This window comes from Sander vitreus, chromosome 18, assembly GCF_031162955.1.
Source record: "Sander vitreus isolate 19-12246 chromosome 18, sanVit1, whole genome shotgun sequence".
Lineage (NCBI taxonomy): Eukaryota > Metazoa > Chordata > Actinopteri > Perciformes > Percidae > Sander > Sander vitreus.
Window position 1 is genome coordinate 9908754 of NC_135872.1, and position 18537 is coordinate 9927290.

An 18537-nucleotide genomic window follows, 5' to 3' on the forward strand; every position below is an offset into this window, starting at 1 on the left:
TGCTCTGTCTTCATTTGTTCATCCTGCTTCGAGATTTTTTAAATGTTTATATTTCACACTCACCTCTCCCTCATGTTCCCACAGGCGCACATCCCTACCCGCAGTTCTCTTGCTCTCATAGTTTTACACATCTCTATCACTGTTCTTTGCGTTTCCCACTCCACCCCACCCCCTCCACACACTCATATATCCTGTCCTCTTCTCCCTCCATATCACTGGGGAAAGGCTTATTGAAATGATGTGCTGGGTAGAACAAAGTTTTCATCTCTTTTTGTCCGGTCCCTTCTCAGCTCTTGATACCTCCTTTCCACTCTGCACTGATGTTGCAACAAAGTGCCTATGCGCTTCCATCAGCACTGTGGGGGAAGGCGATATGTGTGTATGAAAAGTGAGCAGGGGGATGTGAGATGTAAAAGTGGGGCTGAACGAGATCCATAGTGTCATTGCAAGAAAAAGGCGAGAGGGCGGCAGCAGTGGGAGAACCAGGGGTTGATGGAGAGAGTACCTAGAGGGATAGAAAGGCAGCTTGTCCCCAGAGAACCCAACAACCGCCAGCCAACCCCCATCACCACTCTCTCCCTGTCGCTCCCTCAGGACACGAGCTGCAAGAAGGCTGGAAGCCACCGACTAAAAGCAGCTATCAGCACAGCTCCACCCTGCCAACGTTTAATGCTTCCTAATGGTAGTAAGGTTAGTCAGAGAGAGAGAGAAAAAGTAGAGTTACTGCTTCTATTGCAGATACCAGAGTAGCCTTATCGCCATGGCAATGTGGTTACCAAGAGATGGATTATATGGATATATCTTTTAAAATATCTTGTTTCAGATCTGTTCTATATGAATAAGGCTTACAATATATTGTGTATATACGGTATGTCTTTAAATGTTGTTTTTAAATCACAGAATATCTTAAAACAGGTACAAATATGTGTGATAATGTTATATTAAAAATACAATTTCAAGTGGAAACTCTGTAGAAAGGGTGCATGGGGACACAAAACATAAAAATGAAAATTGTTTTTTTAGGTACGTTTTGATCAAAATGATGAGTGTTATTCATGAAGTGGTATCTTAGTATTAAAATATGATTCTCTTGAATTTTGAAATGAAGATTTAAGCTTGCATTAACTGTAAAGAGTCAATGATAATTTTTCATCACTACAAGCTATACCTTTAACATATGTGATTTGATCCATATTTGTAAATATAAAATATTGATAACTGTAGCTTTAACATGAGCTGATTTTTTACAACATTTTCATAATTCTCTACTTCCGCTTAATTTGATTTACATAATACTGGGGAACAAGTTTGAGTTTGTCATCTATCATTTTGCGAAAAGTAAAGCTTATGGTTTTGTACTTTATCTATATACAGACGAGAAAAAAAACGACGGAAAAACTTGAGTAGAGTTCCACAAATTTACAATCTAAGAGTACTGAAGCTGTTCTGGTCTAATTATGAACAATAAAGGTAAATCTTAAGAAGAACTTTGACATGTATGGATGTCAAAGTGCATGTTGCATAAGAAGTGATTTTACATCAAGTATAGATTTAATATGGTAATATTCAGCTGATAGGCACCCAGAGGTCATTGTCAAACAAATCATTTATTCAGTCTATGTGTTATTGTCACAATCTGCCAGGATCAGCACATGCTATATCTAGTGTGGGTGTGTTTGAGGTCTCTAATGTATGCTTTTACGCCCACCATGAGGATTGCCCTGCCTTGCCAGGGCTGTATGAATAGAGAGAAATGAATTGAATTATTGTGCCTGTAGTGTGGGAGAATTCTGGAGAGGGGAGGCGAGGGATGGAGGAGATGGCTTAGAGCTAAGCGATGCCTCAGTGCAGTCTCTCCTGCTCTGACGGAGAGAGAATAGGGCAAGACAAAAAGAGAGTTCACAGGAACAAACAACTGTAGACATGAAAGACGTAAGGGAGCAGGAGAGAGGGACCCTGAGTCTGACAAAGGATAGAAAAGCCTTGAGTCAAGACCTCTCTCTGATCAGAGAGACACCGAATGAAACGCTCCGACACCCCTGCCCCCCACCTGCTCTCACTCCATTATTTATTTTTTTTTGCCACATACATAAAAGGGTCATCCCCAAGTCGTTGATTGATCACTGGCCAAGGGTAGAAATTAGGTACAATCTGTTTATTCTCTTTCTCTGAACCTCTGACTCGTTCTCTTTTATTTTTTCTTCCTCTACCTCATTCTCACAAAAGAGCTAGAGACAGCCTTGAGCTTAGAGAAGCTGTTTGAACCCCTAATGCAACTGGGAAATCCTGAATGGGGGAAGTGAAAGACTACAATTCGTCACCAAAGTGTCCTTAAAAAGGCTCATAACCCCATATGTTCCAGTGGAGCTGCTCCTTGGTCAGCAGTAGACAGCTAGTTGTACTGGGGCAGCTCCCAGGTGGAACTATGTGAATTTTCACTCAATTTTCCTTCAATAAGTAAGTAAGTAAGTAAGTTTTTCCCATCTTAGATTTTGAAAATAATTTTGCCCCTCACGGCCATAACTCACAATGCAGATGGGGCTGGTAGTTTGTAATTGAATAGTTCTGGATGGAATAAAATTATGTTTCGCCATCCATCAGTTTGAGGGATGCTTCTGTGTCAGGAGAGGGAATGTTTCATCTTTTGTTCTGATTGCACGCTGTGCTCTTTTTCTCATACATACAACCACTGACAGCAGTCCTTGCTTAATGCAAGCAATGACAATTACTCTGAAAAGAAATTACAGTTGGATATTTCTCTCTGTCTGTCCATTTTTCTGTCCCACTCTATTTCTTAAACCTTCTCTCTCTCTTTCTCTCGCTCTGTCACCGCTTCACTTTCCTTTTTTCCTTTTTTGTTGTTGTATTTTGCCCCATCATCTTGGGGTTTGCATTTATACCAACAAAGATTTCGAAGATATGCCATCTGAGTTGAAGTGCCATTTTTACAACACATGAAAACAAAAACCGACTGTTGAATCAAAACTAGGTGATAAAAACACGTACGTGAATAAAATACATACAAGTACATCAGTGTCATCCCCTTTTAGCTTCTCATTTACAGCAGTTGTAATACTAGTCTGTAACCCTGTCCGTGTCCCTGTCTGTCTGTAGAGTCCATGTGAGGAGGACAGACAAAGTGGGGACGGAGGCGGCCTTCCATCCGATAGAGGAGTACATGCTGCATGTGGAGGAGCAGTTCCAAAATCTGGCCAGACGTGTCCACATCGACAAGAAACGAGTTTACTTGGCCACTGACGATCCATCCCTGCTGCAGGAAGCCAAGACCAAGTCAGTGTGTGTGTGTGTGTGTGTGTGTGTGTGTGTGTGTGTGTGTGTGTGTGTGTGTGTGTGTGTGAGAGTGAGAGAGAGAGAGAGAGAGAGAGAGAGATTTTATCCATATGTGTTCTAAGTGTCTTTTGTCTTGTGACTTTATTTTTACTCAGTCTCCTGTCCTATTGTCCCTTCCAGGTATCCAGACTATGAGTTCATCAGTGATAACTCCATCTCGTGGTCAGCAGGCCTTCACAACCGCTACACTGAGAACTCACTGAGAGGAGTCATCCTGGACATCCACTTCCTGTCTCAGACCGACTTCCTGGTCTGCACCTTTTCCTCACAGGTCAGCCCACTCTCCTCAATCGACATTTAGAGACACAAAATGGGATTTTCTTGCTTTGTGTTTTTGGTATTTTGATGCAACTGGTTGGGATGGATTTGATGTTGGCATGAAAGCAGTCCAAACTAACATGGAAGGCGGCCTGGAATTTTGATGTGCGCTTGCTAGTTGACAAGGAAGCATGTACTGTAAGTGAAATAAAATGAATAATGTTTGGATGTATATTAAAATGATTCACATATTACAGTTTATGAAGAAGACCAACCAACAGAGATTGCTGCAAGAAAGACAATCATCCCTTGATGTTTCCAGTTTGTCATGAGGCAAACCAGAACCTTTTTGCTAATCACAAGCATGTGATTGTCAACTTACAATCACTTACATGATTCAAAGCCTATTTATTACAGCTTTGAGATTACAATGGCATTTGTCTTCCATTATTCTAATCATGTCAGCTTCTAAAGTGCTGTTTTATAGAGACTTAAAATGTGGAGTGGACGGGCTTCCTTCCAACCCTAAAAATAATGTGTGAGCCACATACTTCCTGTTCACACCCTGGGTTTAATGGTCCACTTAGGGACCAGGATCTGACTACAATGAGTCGCATGGCCCATTTTATCCCTCTTTAACCAGGGCTGTATGCTGTATGTCTTAGAGAAGTCCTTTGGTCCCTCTACCAGCGTGTTCTCTAGTCTACGGCTTTGTTATTAAGACAAATACATGCATGTACATCTATTGATCAAAGAAAATAATCCCTGTTTCCTTTTCTGTCTCAGGTCTGTCGTGTGGCCTATGAGATTATGCAGACGCTGCATCCAGACGCCTCCTCCTTCTTCTATTCCCTGGATGATATCTACTACTTTGGAGGTCAAAACGCCCACAACCAGATCGCCATCTACCCCCACCAGCCGCGCAACAGCGAGGACATTCCCCTGGAGCCCGGAGACGTGATAGGCGTGGCCGGCAACCACTGGGACGGATACTCCAAAGGCATCAACCGCAAACTGGGCCGCACTGGCCTCTACCCTTCCTACAAGGTGAAAGAGAAAATCGAGACCGTGAAGTACCCGATGTACCCCGAGGCAGACAAACTGCTCAACTCTCAAAAGAAGTAGAAGAAGAAATGAAAAAAAATAAAAGAAGGAGTGAGGAGAAACATGCAGACTCCGATTCCAGGGAAGGAGGCTGCTTTTGTACAGAGGAGAGAGGCGTACTTAGTGCGCAAAGCTGGGAAGAAAAGAAAAAGCCTGTACCCAGGGCTGATAGGAATGAGAAGGCACTCTGTGTGTTTATGTGAGAGCGTGTGTGTGTGTGTGTGTGTGTGTGTGTGTGTGTGTGTGTGTGTGTGTGTGTATGTGTGTGTGTGTGTGTGTGTGCGCGCGCGTGCGGACGTGTGTGTGCACTTGTGTAAATGCCTCTGCATATGTCAGGTCATGGAAGACTTGCACCCTACCACTGCTCCCCCTGCCCGATGCTCTGACGTTGGGTCTGTAGAGATGTAGACGTGAACATTGATTTTAAATAAAGCAAGAAAACAATTCTAATCTACACAACTGACCGAGCTCACTCTCCCGAGACAAGACTGGGACTACTGTAGGACTCGCACAACCCAGAGTGAGCTTCGGATCAATGACTGGAAAAAAAGATGACAAACTGGGAAAAAAAAGTGTTTTGATTTTTATTTAATTCTTTTCAGTGGTTTTGATTCTAATCTTGCCTTTTATCTTTTTCTCCTGTTTTTTTTGTTTTGTTTACTGAATGTACTGTATCCTCTTCTTGCCATGCTCAACGCTGCCCCCCCCCCCCACACACACACACACTCCTCCTGCTTCCCTCACTGTGCTTCATCCATCTCGTCTTTACATGTGCAATTAATTTTAAAATACCATATTGTGCTTTTATTGAGTGTTTTTAAAGGTCTTAATTTTGTGCGTATGGGGCTTGTGGATTGTATACTGTACAGTGTGTTTGCGTGCGTGGATGGATGTATGCGTGATCAAGTGTGCCTGTGTGTGCTGTTTAAGTCTAAGGGGCCATGTCACAGCCTGATTAATGGTGAGCAGTGTGTGTTTTTATTTCTGGCTTTCCTCCTGACTGAATAGTGTTTGTGTGGCCAGCAGGAGACTGGCAGTGACAGCAGGGACTGTCCTCAGCCCCTCCAGCACTTGGAACAATGGTGAACTCCAGTCACTCTGCTGGTGACCTCTAGTGAACAATGGTAAGATTATGTGGAGTATGGTGAACTCGTGGTGCACGCACACACACAGACACAGGAGCCGTCCCAAGGCTCACCAAAAGAAGCACTCCACTGAGATGATGTCCTTTTCGGCATCTCTGCTGTCTCTTCTGTCCATCTGTTTGTTTATTTTTTATTTTTTACTTTTAACATTGCTGTTTTAAAATAAATGAGGAAAAATATGCCTATGTTTAAAAAAAATAATGCTATGTCATATCAAACCCAGAGTCCCCATCATGAAGGCTTTTTTTTCATAACTTATGTTCTTGGGCATTGTCTTTGATAACCACAGATCGAATAAACTTGAGAAACCAACACGGCATTTTTTTCTCCTTTCGGTCTGATTCTGTTCACCATCTGCTCCTCCATCTCTTAACAGGCAGCACCTGCTCGTTCAAAAACGCTGAAAATGCTTCAACTGCATTACACACATTCCAAACTGGGAATCAAGGCTTTTTATATATTTGAAGAGTTCATTTCCTGAAGGGTATCATCTATTTTTGAAGAGTAAAAGTCATTACCTGAAGTTCATCTTTTGATATCTCCATAAAAAGGAGGACCCTGCTTCTGAAACTGATATAATTTTGGCATCCCAGGATTAGAGCTACACTCTTACCTTCAAAAGTATCAGTAGTTTGTTTTATTAATCATTCAGTAAGACTGAATCCATTTTCAAGTCATTACAGAGCAAAAACTCTTAAATCTATCTTGGATTTAAATTTCAAACTGAAGACCGAGATCAGTATCTTCAACAGAGACATTACCATCCTTCATTTAAATATTCCTTGTGACAGCTACATGACATTTCTGCCCCAAATACCAAACATTTGTCTCCATGTAGCCAAAACGCACTCATAGACTTCCTGCTTTCATCTAGTGTCCTACTTCCTGCATGTCTCAATCGTTTATGATCTCGTTCTCGGTGTCTTATTTATGGGCTGTCTTGTTACTTTCTTACTGAGGGGGCTCTGGGAGTTTCATTACAGATCCCTCTTTAATTTCAACGCTGATCTGCATGCTTCGTTGGACGCCCATAAGGAAAGCCGCGGAGATGAGCTTTTTTGCAAGTGCAAATGCGAATAGTTTTATTGGGGTATTTTTTCTGCCTGACAACAATCCGCAACCAATTTAGCCCACGTTGACAAAGCGTTCACAATGCACATGCAGCGTACAGCAGTTCATTAACCATCTCTCTTCACTGAGAAAGAGTCCCTCGTGGGCTTTATAAATGCACACGCTAACTGGAGGGCACTTTAATTAAAATGCACTCTTTGCTGTCACAGTGGCCTGTAACAGTTGTTTAAAAGAGACGTTAGTTCAGTTAATTATTCTGTTAATTGGACACTGCTCGTGATAGAGAGCATTCAGGTTTTCAGCAGGCTGGTTTCTTTCTTTGCATTAGTGGTTTAAAAAAATCTAAGCTCATTGAGAGCAGAGTGAGGCCTCCTACATGAAGTTGTGTGTGTTGAAAGCCTAGGGAACCTGTCCCATCTGAGTGCCTCATCCATTTCCAAACGCATGTGTCAACAGGTTAAGTTGTTTTCATGTGTACAAGTCTGTCTTAAAGCAATACTCACATGGCATAGGTGTATAGAAAGAGTTATTGGTTGCTTCCTTCTTTCCATACTGGTCACAAAGAGATCCTTCTCCTAAAGTAGCCTGGCTTACCGGATGTACAGTGCTGAGATAAAACCTGAGATGCACAGGATGTCAGGCTTTCTCCTCCCCTTCCGCTATCTCCACCATCTATTTTGCAAGGGCACCATTGCAGCGTCGCCCAAGACAATTGTCATTGGTTCAAAGAAATACAGACAAGCGAAAGCGTTTTTTTCCCCTATCCCAGAAATTTAACTCATGCAGCCAAACCATACTTGCTGTGGAGATAGGTCTGTCAATGCAATACTACTCCCACTGTAAGGTGACTACCGTGTAAGAGATGGGGCAGGAAATCCAGTCCTTGTTTCATTCCATATAACCTTTTTTTTGTTTCCCCAGGCAGTGTCAGCATGCTAACACAGAGACACTTAAGGTATCTGATTAAGTATTTGGTCATGTGAAGTTATCCTCTCTGGACCTTGAATATCTGTTGCATAGCAATCCATCCAATAGTTGATGAGATATTTCACTCTGAATAATGAATAATCAGCCTTTTGGTGGCGCTAGAGGATCACCAAATTCATTATGGTTCATCCTCTGAGCACCATGAATGTCTGTACAAAATTTCATGACAATGCCTTAGTTGTGAGATACTTCAGTCACAATAAACACACATCCAGTACACACCTCCGTGGGAAGGTGTCACATTGTTGGATTATGAGTAAATGCAGAGGTTCACCCTTTGTGTGTGTGTGTGTGTGTGTGTGTGTGTGTGTCAGTTGTATGCGGTATGAGACGCTGAGGGGTAAAGCGGCGGTTAGGAATAAGAACAAGCTTCACAATCTGCACACTGTTATTGGCTGGGAGTTACAAACCCATGTGGGGCCTAAAGGCTTTTTGCTGACGCCCATACACACCTCTAGTGGGTCATAACTGATGATTGAGAGGAACTATTTGTGTTATTTAGTCTATACATTGGAAGGGGGGGTTAGGATTTTGTCCCCAATCTCTTACACTGGAGTCACCTTAGAGATAAACCACTTCACAGCCTGTATGAACAATTACAGTGACCAATAACTATTGCAATGTACATGTGGGCACATGAGTGTTGCTTTAAGTTAGAAACAAATTAGAAAACGTGTTAACCTGTCCTTTAATGCTTCAAGAACATGGACCAAGATTCCAATGTGGCGGTGTAGCTTTGATGGAATTCATATAATATAGAGATAAGTGGGTACGCCATCGCCTTGTGGAATTCTAATCTTGTAAAGGGCAGCTGAATTAATTCTGACTGACTCATGAAAAAGGGAGAGGAAATGGAAATGATTATTGTAGTCCTGACCGGCTCCAATCAGTACTCTGGTGGCGCAGCAGTAACAAGTCATGTCTGCCCTACGGTACCTGGCCCACATCAAAGCTGAGGGGAGGAACTCTAACAAGGAACTGTTGGGTTTTCACGAGGCAAAGAAGATTGTAGGGTGTGAATCTTTCTCCTCTTCGCCTTAAATCAACTCAGCAATCTGCCGCAGTTTGGCTTTTATTAGCTCAGTTTTTTTAATCCCACCTGTTGTCTCAACTCACTATAAACCTGATTCTTGGCACAGAGCAGGGCCAACTTAAGCCACTGGGAAGTACATCATTACTCAGAGGAACAAAGGCATTTTGCTTGGCACACGTACTGTACTTAACTGTGATCCCTGCTGTGAATCCAATAAATCAGTGTTTCTAATGGAGTGCTGACACACCTGAGGACAATAGTGTTACTTGGAAAAAAGATATCTTTTCTTTACGAACGACATAAAGAATGGTCATTTTCTTATTTGATTCATACAGCAGGTTTAACATTTCAACCACTCCACTCTTCTTTTGGAGGTGGAGGTGAAGGTCTGTCTGAATTAAGACCAACTTGATTATTTGTATTGTAGTGTATTTGGAAAGTTTTCAAGGATGTATTACATTGTCGGACTGCCAGACCGCTGTGATTGTACACTATATTATTAAGCTTTTAGTTGTATACTCTGCCATGCATTGTGCCTAGATTACTTTTTACTAAAAGACAGAAAAGATTACATGTTCATATTTATGAAACACAGTAATAGCATTCAATAAAAGTTCTACATATTGCTTTCATCCTGCAAGCATAGGTGATCAAGGTTAAAACACTTTTTTCTTCTGTCAGAAATATCAGCAGAACGCGCTTGACAGCGGTTTCCTGAGTTGCATGTACTAGCAGTGGAGTTGTTGACAGTTTCATGAAGAACACAGCTGGCCTGAGAGCTATGTGATGTCACACAGATAATGGAGCTGCAGTTCCTCGACTCTCTGTAGCTTCCTTTGTTGTAAAACAGACAGAGCGCTTTGTATTACCAGCCTGATGAAGACCAAGTGTGTTATTAGCACTGTGGCTATGATGTCATAACAGTGCATATTAATACATGGTAATGATGGCAGTGCATGTAATATTGTGATAGCATATGAAGATGTTTTAAAGGATAATTGTGGTTTATTATAAAGTCTTTTTTTCATAGTTTTTTGGCCATCGCTATCAGTAATTGTTGAGATATGGGAATGCATCTTTGAGCAGCACCAAAATTATCCAATTTTTTTGAAGGCTGTGAGGTCTTCGCTTCAAATTTTAAGTATTTCTCTATAACATTGAATATTCATGACTAAACACAAATCAAAGTTTAAAAAAAAACAACATCAAACTGTGTGTTTTTACAGTGATAGTGACCAAACAACCCACCAACTGATCCAAATGTTGCTCAACTATGATTAGTGCATGGGAGTATGTGACATCACATGTTTCCAAAGAAGCCCCACCCACTTCAAAACTGTGAGAAAAGCACAGAGGAAAAAGAGAAATACAGAAATCTCTGATGTGAAAAAAAACTGCTGTATGTAACTTTGGCAGAAAAGACTGTGCTCATGTAAGAACCTATTGCTCAAAGTAAGACGCCAACTGAGAAAATACAGTAAGTTGTTAGAGGATGTAATCAAACCCCCAGACTTCAAGCTTATTTTGGAGAGAAAATTAAGGCAACCTGTGAAATGATTCCCCAAATTGTACATAGTAAACATTCATGACGGTTTCAGACCAACTGCACTTACCACTGTTGTGCGCACACATGGTTTTCCTGTGCCGTGAGGGATAATTACCATTCAAGTTTGGTTTTTACCATTAAATAAAGTGGTTTAGCTAGAGGTCGCCAGGCAACAGACCAGTACTGGATCGTGGATCATATGCTACAGGGCTGCAGGGAAACGATATGGTTGGGGAATAAAAGCTGAATACTAATTATATAACGTTATACTCTATTAAGGGGAATTAATTTTTTTCATGGTGATTAACTTGATGCAGTCTGTCTGTTCTGCACTTTTCCTCATGACTACCTGTACACAGATGTCTAACAACAGTAGGTCATCAGCATGCAAGGCAAAAGCATTTAGCACATGAAATCTGTGATGACAATATGTGAGTGTTGCTGGGAGGTCTACCTGTATGTTTATATTTGGTGAAATACAGACCTAATAACGGTTATTTTTTTATGCTCATCCAATCTCTCTTCCTCTCTCTCTCTCTCTCTCTCTCTCTCTCTCTCTGTCTCTCTCTCATGCGCTCTCCTTTCTCCCTGTCTCTTTCTGTAATTGTCTAACTTGATATTATGATTGTGTGTTGGGAGGATAAACAAAGAGAGGTCACACCTGAACTAAAATGTACATGATTGGTGAACCTGGAGACCCCTTTTTAACTTTATCTTCTTGCATGAAAAATGACTCACGTTAATTAGCCACCACAACTGTTGCGCCTGATTTAGATACTCTGGCTAAACTCTGGGCTCATTGACAACTTGTCAGAATGTCTCATGTTTTGGCCCCATTGGACTTTGCTGGTGTGATGTGGATGTCTTTCTCAGTAATTAGTTTAGTGAGTAAAATATTATCATAACCAATTAGAAATGATGGCCAAAACTCAGAAAATAGAATCCAAGTTGTAACAAACAATAATATTCCTTTAAAGTGCAGTCTTTGATGCTATAATTCTGCCTGGACAGGGATGTCACACTTTACAGTGACCTAATATGCTTTGTGTCTGTTGGACTTCGGCTCTACTGTACAAGCACAAACAAAGACTAATGTTGCTGCTGAAACATCCACTATCCCTCTGAGTCTCCATGTGAAGCCTGCTGCAGCAGCTGTGGAGAGGAGAGTCCACAGCTCCATCACCTGCCCCGCCTCCCCCTGCTGCCGCCTGCAGGGTTCAGCCCGCTGTGATGACCATTAGCGTCTGGCTGAGGCTGCAGGAGATAACAGGTGATTTAGGGCCCTGTACCCCAACACAGCCAGAGAGAAATGGCCGGCTGCTGCTTATCTTCCCCTCCGCCATATTCCACACACTTTTACATTAGGCTCCCCTATTCAAAGCCATCTGTCTTCCCAGTCAGGGTTTGATAAAACCGCCTGCGTACCACACGAAGGGGGAGGAGTGGGAGACTGAGGAGACACACACCGCCACTCCGCCTGCATACTTATACACACAGCAATACAGAGGATCACGGTGGAAGTTGACAACATCATGCTTGCTGAATACTTTATCCACGCTGACTTAGAGCCCGGGGCGAAACAGTGGGACTCGACAACAATAGCTGAGCGCAGCACACAAGAGATACTGTACCTGGTTGTAAAAGAAAGACCTAAGTATGTAACATCACCCCTGGACTAATTGCAAATCAATGATCTTGGTGAGATGAATGTGGTGGGGATAATAATCGCCCAGGGCTGCCGTACATCAACTATTCATGCACAGTGCCAAACCATAATCACAGTAGGCGCACCAATAAAAGCTCCAGAGATGTTATCATTCCTCAACAGAAAAAGGCATTATATGTCGTTGAGGGCTTTCTACCTCGGAGCAGGGCAACGACAATGACAGAAATATCATTCCTACTGATTGCTCAGAAGTCTTTGACATGCCAATAGACTGGTGATTAAACCTTAATGCTATAACATATTTGGCAGCCTCCAGCAGGAAATGGGATTAGCCTACTTCATACTTGTTGGTTTTGCATATGTGAGGAAATATCCACTATCTCTAGGGCATGAGAGAAAAATGCCTGTTATCTTAAGAAAAACACACTGATGATCCAAAGGAGATTGGATGTAAAGAGACTGTTAAATTCAGATGTGGAGCAGGAGTTGTATAATTGCCCCTGCTTGCTGATTTTCACCACTGTGGAGGCTAAGTGGGCAGTGGCTGTCTTCCTTTAGTCCCTGCTCTGTAATTATGGTGTCATTGTGTGACAGCAGTATAGCCTCAGCAGCAGCTAAAGGACAACAAGTTATCTTGTCTGGACATACGCTGAGAGAAGAGTGGGCTGTCCATCTAGCGTTCTTCTCTACGTCCATCTCTTTCCTATCTTCTACCTCTCAGACCTCCATCTCCCCTTACTCGCTTTACCCTTTGTCCCCTCAAAAGCTGATGACCAAGCAAACGTTAAAAGTGCCTATATGCAAATTAACTGTATTGCACAGGTTAATACGTTCCTCCTGATGGCAGATTATGGCCCAAGTCTTGAGTGCTTCCTCGTTCAAGTCTGTTTGATCCCTGCACTCGGGTGATCAGGAGGGATTGGTCCCAGGGTGGCTTAGTAGTTAGAAAACCCATCGAATAACATCAAGACGTTAAGTGTAAAAAAAGGACTTATTTATGTTCGGGTAACGTGGATCAGCCAATCAGTGCCTTTGTTTTCGGGGTCACAGAGAGGACAAGTTAAGTCTAAGTTAGTAGTGAGAGTGGCAGAGAGAAACACACCGTAGATATTTCTTAAGTTGTCGTTTGTGTCATCTGTGCATGCGTGCGTTCAGAGACATGTGAGTACACTGGTGTAAATGTTTACATATGTGTATTTCGGTGCCTTAGGTTTATATGGATATTGTCTGTTCTGGGATACAGTTGAAAAGCGGTATGTTAGCATAAAGTTCGCTAGCAGCATGCTAATGCTTAGTATTATTAGTGTTACACTACTGTGCTTATGTGTGTACTCACATGACACTATAATCATTATCGTGTTTACAATGGTTTTGTATTAGGGAACTATGTTTGGGTTGCTGTTACTGAGATCCCAGCAGTAAGAAGGCTGTTTAATAAGGAGCTGATGTGTGTTATTTGGTATATTATTTGGTTATTTTGATATAAGCAGCTGTAGCTACTAGGGGTGTAGATTCAGAAAATGTCACGATTTGATTCAGATTTTTAGGCTCACGATTCGATTCAGTATCGATTTTTGATTCAAAAATGATTCTCGATTCAAAAAACGATTCACAGTATGTAAATGTAGTTACTTTTCCCATGTGATTGCAGTAGACATACAATTTAAAAGAAAAGAAACATAACAAATTACATGTAGTTTGATATTACTTTATATGTCTTCATACAAAAATAAAAAACTTTTGCAACTAAAAACTGCAAAAGTGCCAAGCTTTGGCCAGCTTTCAAATACATTTAATTCAATTATAAAACTGTTAAATAAAAAGAGCTTTTACATTTAGCTTTAAAGTGCTGTAATCAGATCGAACAAAAAAATACTGCTAAATGTGGTTTAAAGAGTACTTCAGCTACCAGGTTGACTGTTGAAATGTGAACCTGATTGGGCACATTGAACTTCCTAAAATTAGGCCCTTTCTTTTTAGAACTGTGGCATCTACAATCCATTCAACAGAACCTTTGTGATGTGTCAGAATCACATAATGCAGTGGTTCCCAACCTGGGGTCCGGGGACCCCTCAGGGGGGCGGCAAAGATCACAGGGGGTGTGCAAGTCTTTATCTGGTTTGAGGTTGAGGTAAAAAAAAAAATTTGCACATGTTAAACAAATTATGATAATACTACACTAGAATATATAATGTATACAAAAGTCTGTATAAAAACTATATATTTTTGTTCTCGCTTAAAATTGTAGGCAGGCTACTTAGTAGGCCAAACCTCCGGGACCTCTTAACCTGGGACCCTTGCTGTCATCAGGTCAGCTGCTATCATCCTCGTTTTTCCTGCCGCCACGGCATCACTATTTTATGAATGAAACATGGCGGAGAAACATAAAAGTGCTGATAACTCCTCTGTATCAAAAAAGATACTTCAGTTTCGGAGGGGGGGCTCAGCTATTCTTAGACATAAGTAGGGGGGGGCGCCAAGGAAAAAAGGTTGGGAACCACTGACATAATGGATACACATTTAGGTGTGTGTGTGTGTGTGTGTGTAACTAGTTCATAGTCCACCACTGGCTGGAATCTGTGTTCCCAGAACGTTCTTCTGGTTGTGGGAATGTTCCCTCAAGGTTGGGTTTTTGGTTAGGTTTTGGTTCCCATGGAAAGATTTCTTATATGGGCCAGAGTCAGGCACACTCAAAATTTATTTAGGAATTTTCTAGTTATAAAATGTCACTTCAAAAACTTTGCATACTGTTTGAGCTGTTACCCCCAAATTCAGTCCGAACCGGTCCAGGTCAGAATCTGCCATAGAAATAGCTATCTGCTAGCCTGACGATGACGACACAGATCCACTTCGCGCATGCGCAAGCGGGTGTTGTCTGGAACCGTCAGAGCCAATAGAATCCAGTTCTAGTCACCGTTTGTATGATGGACAACCGCCGTCCTCCAATCAATCCCTTGTATTCAGTGGTGTAGTCTACGTGATACGCAGGTATAAGCAATATACCCACTAAGAAAGCTCCAGAATTTCCATATACCCTCTTAAAAATGTCCAATGACACGCAACAACATACTTTCCATTATATTTTTGACATATTTAGAATTGTCACCTGTGTTTTTTTTTCTTCACATAGGCTAAATAAAGGGATTTCTACTGTAAATTTGTGCATAAAAGTGTGTCAAAATACAGGAAATTAAGTCTTTGATGCTCAAAACTTCCCTGGAGGAAAAGGCACATTCTGGTCCATACAGTATAGGCCCATACATATACAGTACAGTATACCCACTACAATACATTAGACTACACCACTGCTTGTATTGAACGATGTTGCTCTCAAAAGTTGCTCTCAAAGTACGCCGGGAGATGTAGACAGTGCTTTTATCACGACTCAACAAACGTTTAATTCAGAGTTGATCTTTCAACGTTGTATCATTATTCATGTATCAACACTTTTTCAGCAGTTAATTGATCAGCATTGTTTGGATGTTGGAACAACTTTATTTTTCTACTGATAAATTTCAACAAAATGTTTAAAAGTCATGGTTGTAAAAATATTGTTGATTTGACGTACAACTCAAAAATTGTTGATATTTCTATGTTGAATCCGTAGTGAGTTAACAACACCACTTCAACTATTTGGTGTTCAACGTTGTTTTGACGTTGAATTAATGTTTTTTCATAAACTGACATTATTTCAACAACATTAAAATGTTTAATGTCAGTCGAATGCCAGCTGGGAAACATTAAATAACATAATTTACACACTCAAACTGGACTGCAGAGCTTCTGTTATTTACATTGCACAGAAATGAAAATGGCGCGAACATAAAAAGAGTTAACAAAGCATTGTTTAAACTTAAATTTAACCGTATAAAGGGCACTAAACAGCTTACTTAATATTGTATTAGCTTTGAGGCTCTAAAAAGTGAAGGGTCGCAACACAATTTTCAAAGAAAACAATAAAATAGCGCGCAGATTCTTCCACTTTAGAAGTGAAATGTGAAATGAAAGAAGTGAATTTTTTTTTTAGTGAAAATCGTTCTGTTGATAGATTCTTGCTTTAAGTATTTCACCTAATAGCCTACAGTTAAAAACCCAAAATCAAGCACAAAAGTATTGTTTTTAGAAAAATTTATATCAGCTTAAAAATAAATATTCTCTTGCTATGCTGTTTATCTTACTTAGATTTTATAAGACCAATCATTTTTGAGTGAATCAAAATCAAGTGACTGCAAACCTTTTATATGCTACTTCAAAAACTTAAATGGAGCTGGTTTGGCTGTGTGGAAGTGCACCATCATTGTCTTTGGCAGGTTGAATTTCTTCAGCTGCCGCAGGAAGTACTTCCTCTGTTGGGCTTGCTTGACGAGGGAGCTGATGTTCAGCTCCCACTTGAGGTCCTGGGAGATGATAGTTCCCAGGAAGCGGAAAGACTCCACAATATTAGTTGTGGAGTCACAGAGGGTGATGGGGGCAGGTGGGGCTGAATTCTTCCTGAAGTCCACAACCATCTCCACTGTCTTTAGAGCGTTGAGCTCTAGATTGTTTTGATTGCACCACTTCACCAGGTGGTCAGCCTCCCACCTGTAGGCGGACTCGTCACCATCAGAGATGAGTCCGATGAGGGATGTGTCGTGTGCGAACTTCAGAAGCTTGACGGACTGTTGACTGGAGGTGCAGCTGTTGGTGTACAGGGAGAAGAGCAGAGGGGAAAGAACACATCCCTGGGGGGATCCTGTGCTGATGGTCTGTGAGTTCGGAGACGTGTTTCCCCAGCTTCACATGCTGCTTCCTGTCAGACAGGAAGTCAGTGATCCACCTGCAGGTGGAGTCAGGCACGCCTAGCTGGGAGAGCTTCTCCTGAAGCAGAGCCGGGATGATGGTGTTAAAGGCAGAGCTGAAGTCCACAAACAGGATCCTGGCGTAGGTTCCTGCTAGGGCTGAAACCATTCCTCGAATAACTCGAATAATACCAGACGCTGCTCAGTCTGCTGGCGACACATGCCAGAGCGTAAATAGTGCGGGGCTAAGAGAAGAGACAGGCTGGAGAAAACGACAGAAAGTGTCCAAAGTTTGGAATCAGTTCAAACGTAGTTAAAACGAGAACTCTGTACAGTGTGTCTACTGAAAAACCGAACTAGCTTACCACAATAATAGCACGACGTCAATGCTTCAGCATCTCAACAGAAAACATTTCTCATCCGTTCCACGAAGTGGACCCGACAAAAGTAAATCACGGAGTTGTATGGACGATGAAACTACACCAAACACAACAACTAGCAAAAACAAAGACAAGAAAATACGTAGCAGTGACCACAATTTGATCTAAAGAGACGACTTGTTGACTATCCCGTCGGAGAAACAGCTGATTAAATATTAAATATATAAATACAAATAGATTGAGTATAATTAATATTTACATATATTTACATATAGGCCTATATACAGATCAGTCTCAGGATGGAACTTTCCGTTAAGTTCTGAAAGTTAAGTTGCACAACTTAAGGTCATGTTTATGTATGTTTAATGTATGCCTTAGTGTGAGGTTGATGTCATTTCAGAAAATGTTTTTTTTAAATTTTACAATGTAATATGGCACTTAAATGCACTTCATATGTTTAGTTTTTGGAGAGATGATATTGTAAGCAATGTAGGCAAACACAAATGTTGCTTTTTCCGAAAATTTAACCAAACTATTGTTTATTATTGCTCTTCAATAAAACAAAAGTATTTCTTATCCGATTACTCGATTAATCGATGGAATAATCGCTAGAATACTCAATTACTAAAATAATCGATAGCTGCAGCCCTAGTTCCTGCAGAGTCCAGGTGCTGGAGGATGTAGTGTAGGGCCAGGTTGACTGCATCGTCTACAGACCTATCTGTAGGAAAACTGCGGGGGGTCCAGGAGGGGGTCGGTGATGTCTTTGAGGTGTGAAAGCACAAGGCGCTCAAAGGACTTCATAACCACAGAGGTCAGGGCGACGGGTCTGAAGTCATTAAGTCCTGTGGTCCTTGGCTTCTTGGGAACAGGGATGATGGTTGAGGTCTTGAACCAGGCTGGCATGTGGCATGTCTTCAGTGAGGTGTTAAAAATGTCTGAACATTTATTAGCCTTTCTAATTGCATCCTGTCAGCACTGTCATTTTTACTTGTATGCAGATATTTCCCTTTTGTATTTGATTATTGTAGAACTATACACACACTCACAAAGACACAGACAGTCATTGGCTGGCTGCAAATAAATCTATTGAAAAGCATCAGAGCATTCAACTGCATTCTTACCGATGCACCACAGTGGTCACCTATTCCCAACCAGCTACAGTTACAGTCCTAGTTATCAAGTCTCCATTACAGCCTTGCTAGCAGCTCTGTCCTT

General features: G+C 41.4%; 1 protein-coding gene across 1 annotated transcript in view; it reads left to right on the forward strand.

Moving 5' to 3' along the window:
• Positions 1–6175, forward strand: part of fut8b (fucosyltransferase 8b (alpha (1,6) fucosyltransferase)) — a 92048-nt gene extending 85873 nt beyond the window's left edge. The window contains exons 8-10 of the mRNA XM_078274901.1: positions 3115–3291; positions 3472–3622; positions 4396–6175. Of these exons, the coding sequence (XP_078131027.1) occupies positions 3115–3291; positions 3472–3622; positions 4396–4734 (667 nt within the window). The 3' untranslated portion in view covers positions 4735–6175. The remainder of the gene's footprint in view (positions 1–3114; positions 3292–3471; positions 3623–4395) is intronic.
• The last annotated feature ends 12362 nt before the right edge of the window (positions 6176–18537 follow it).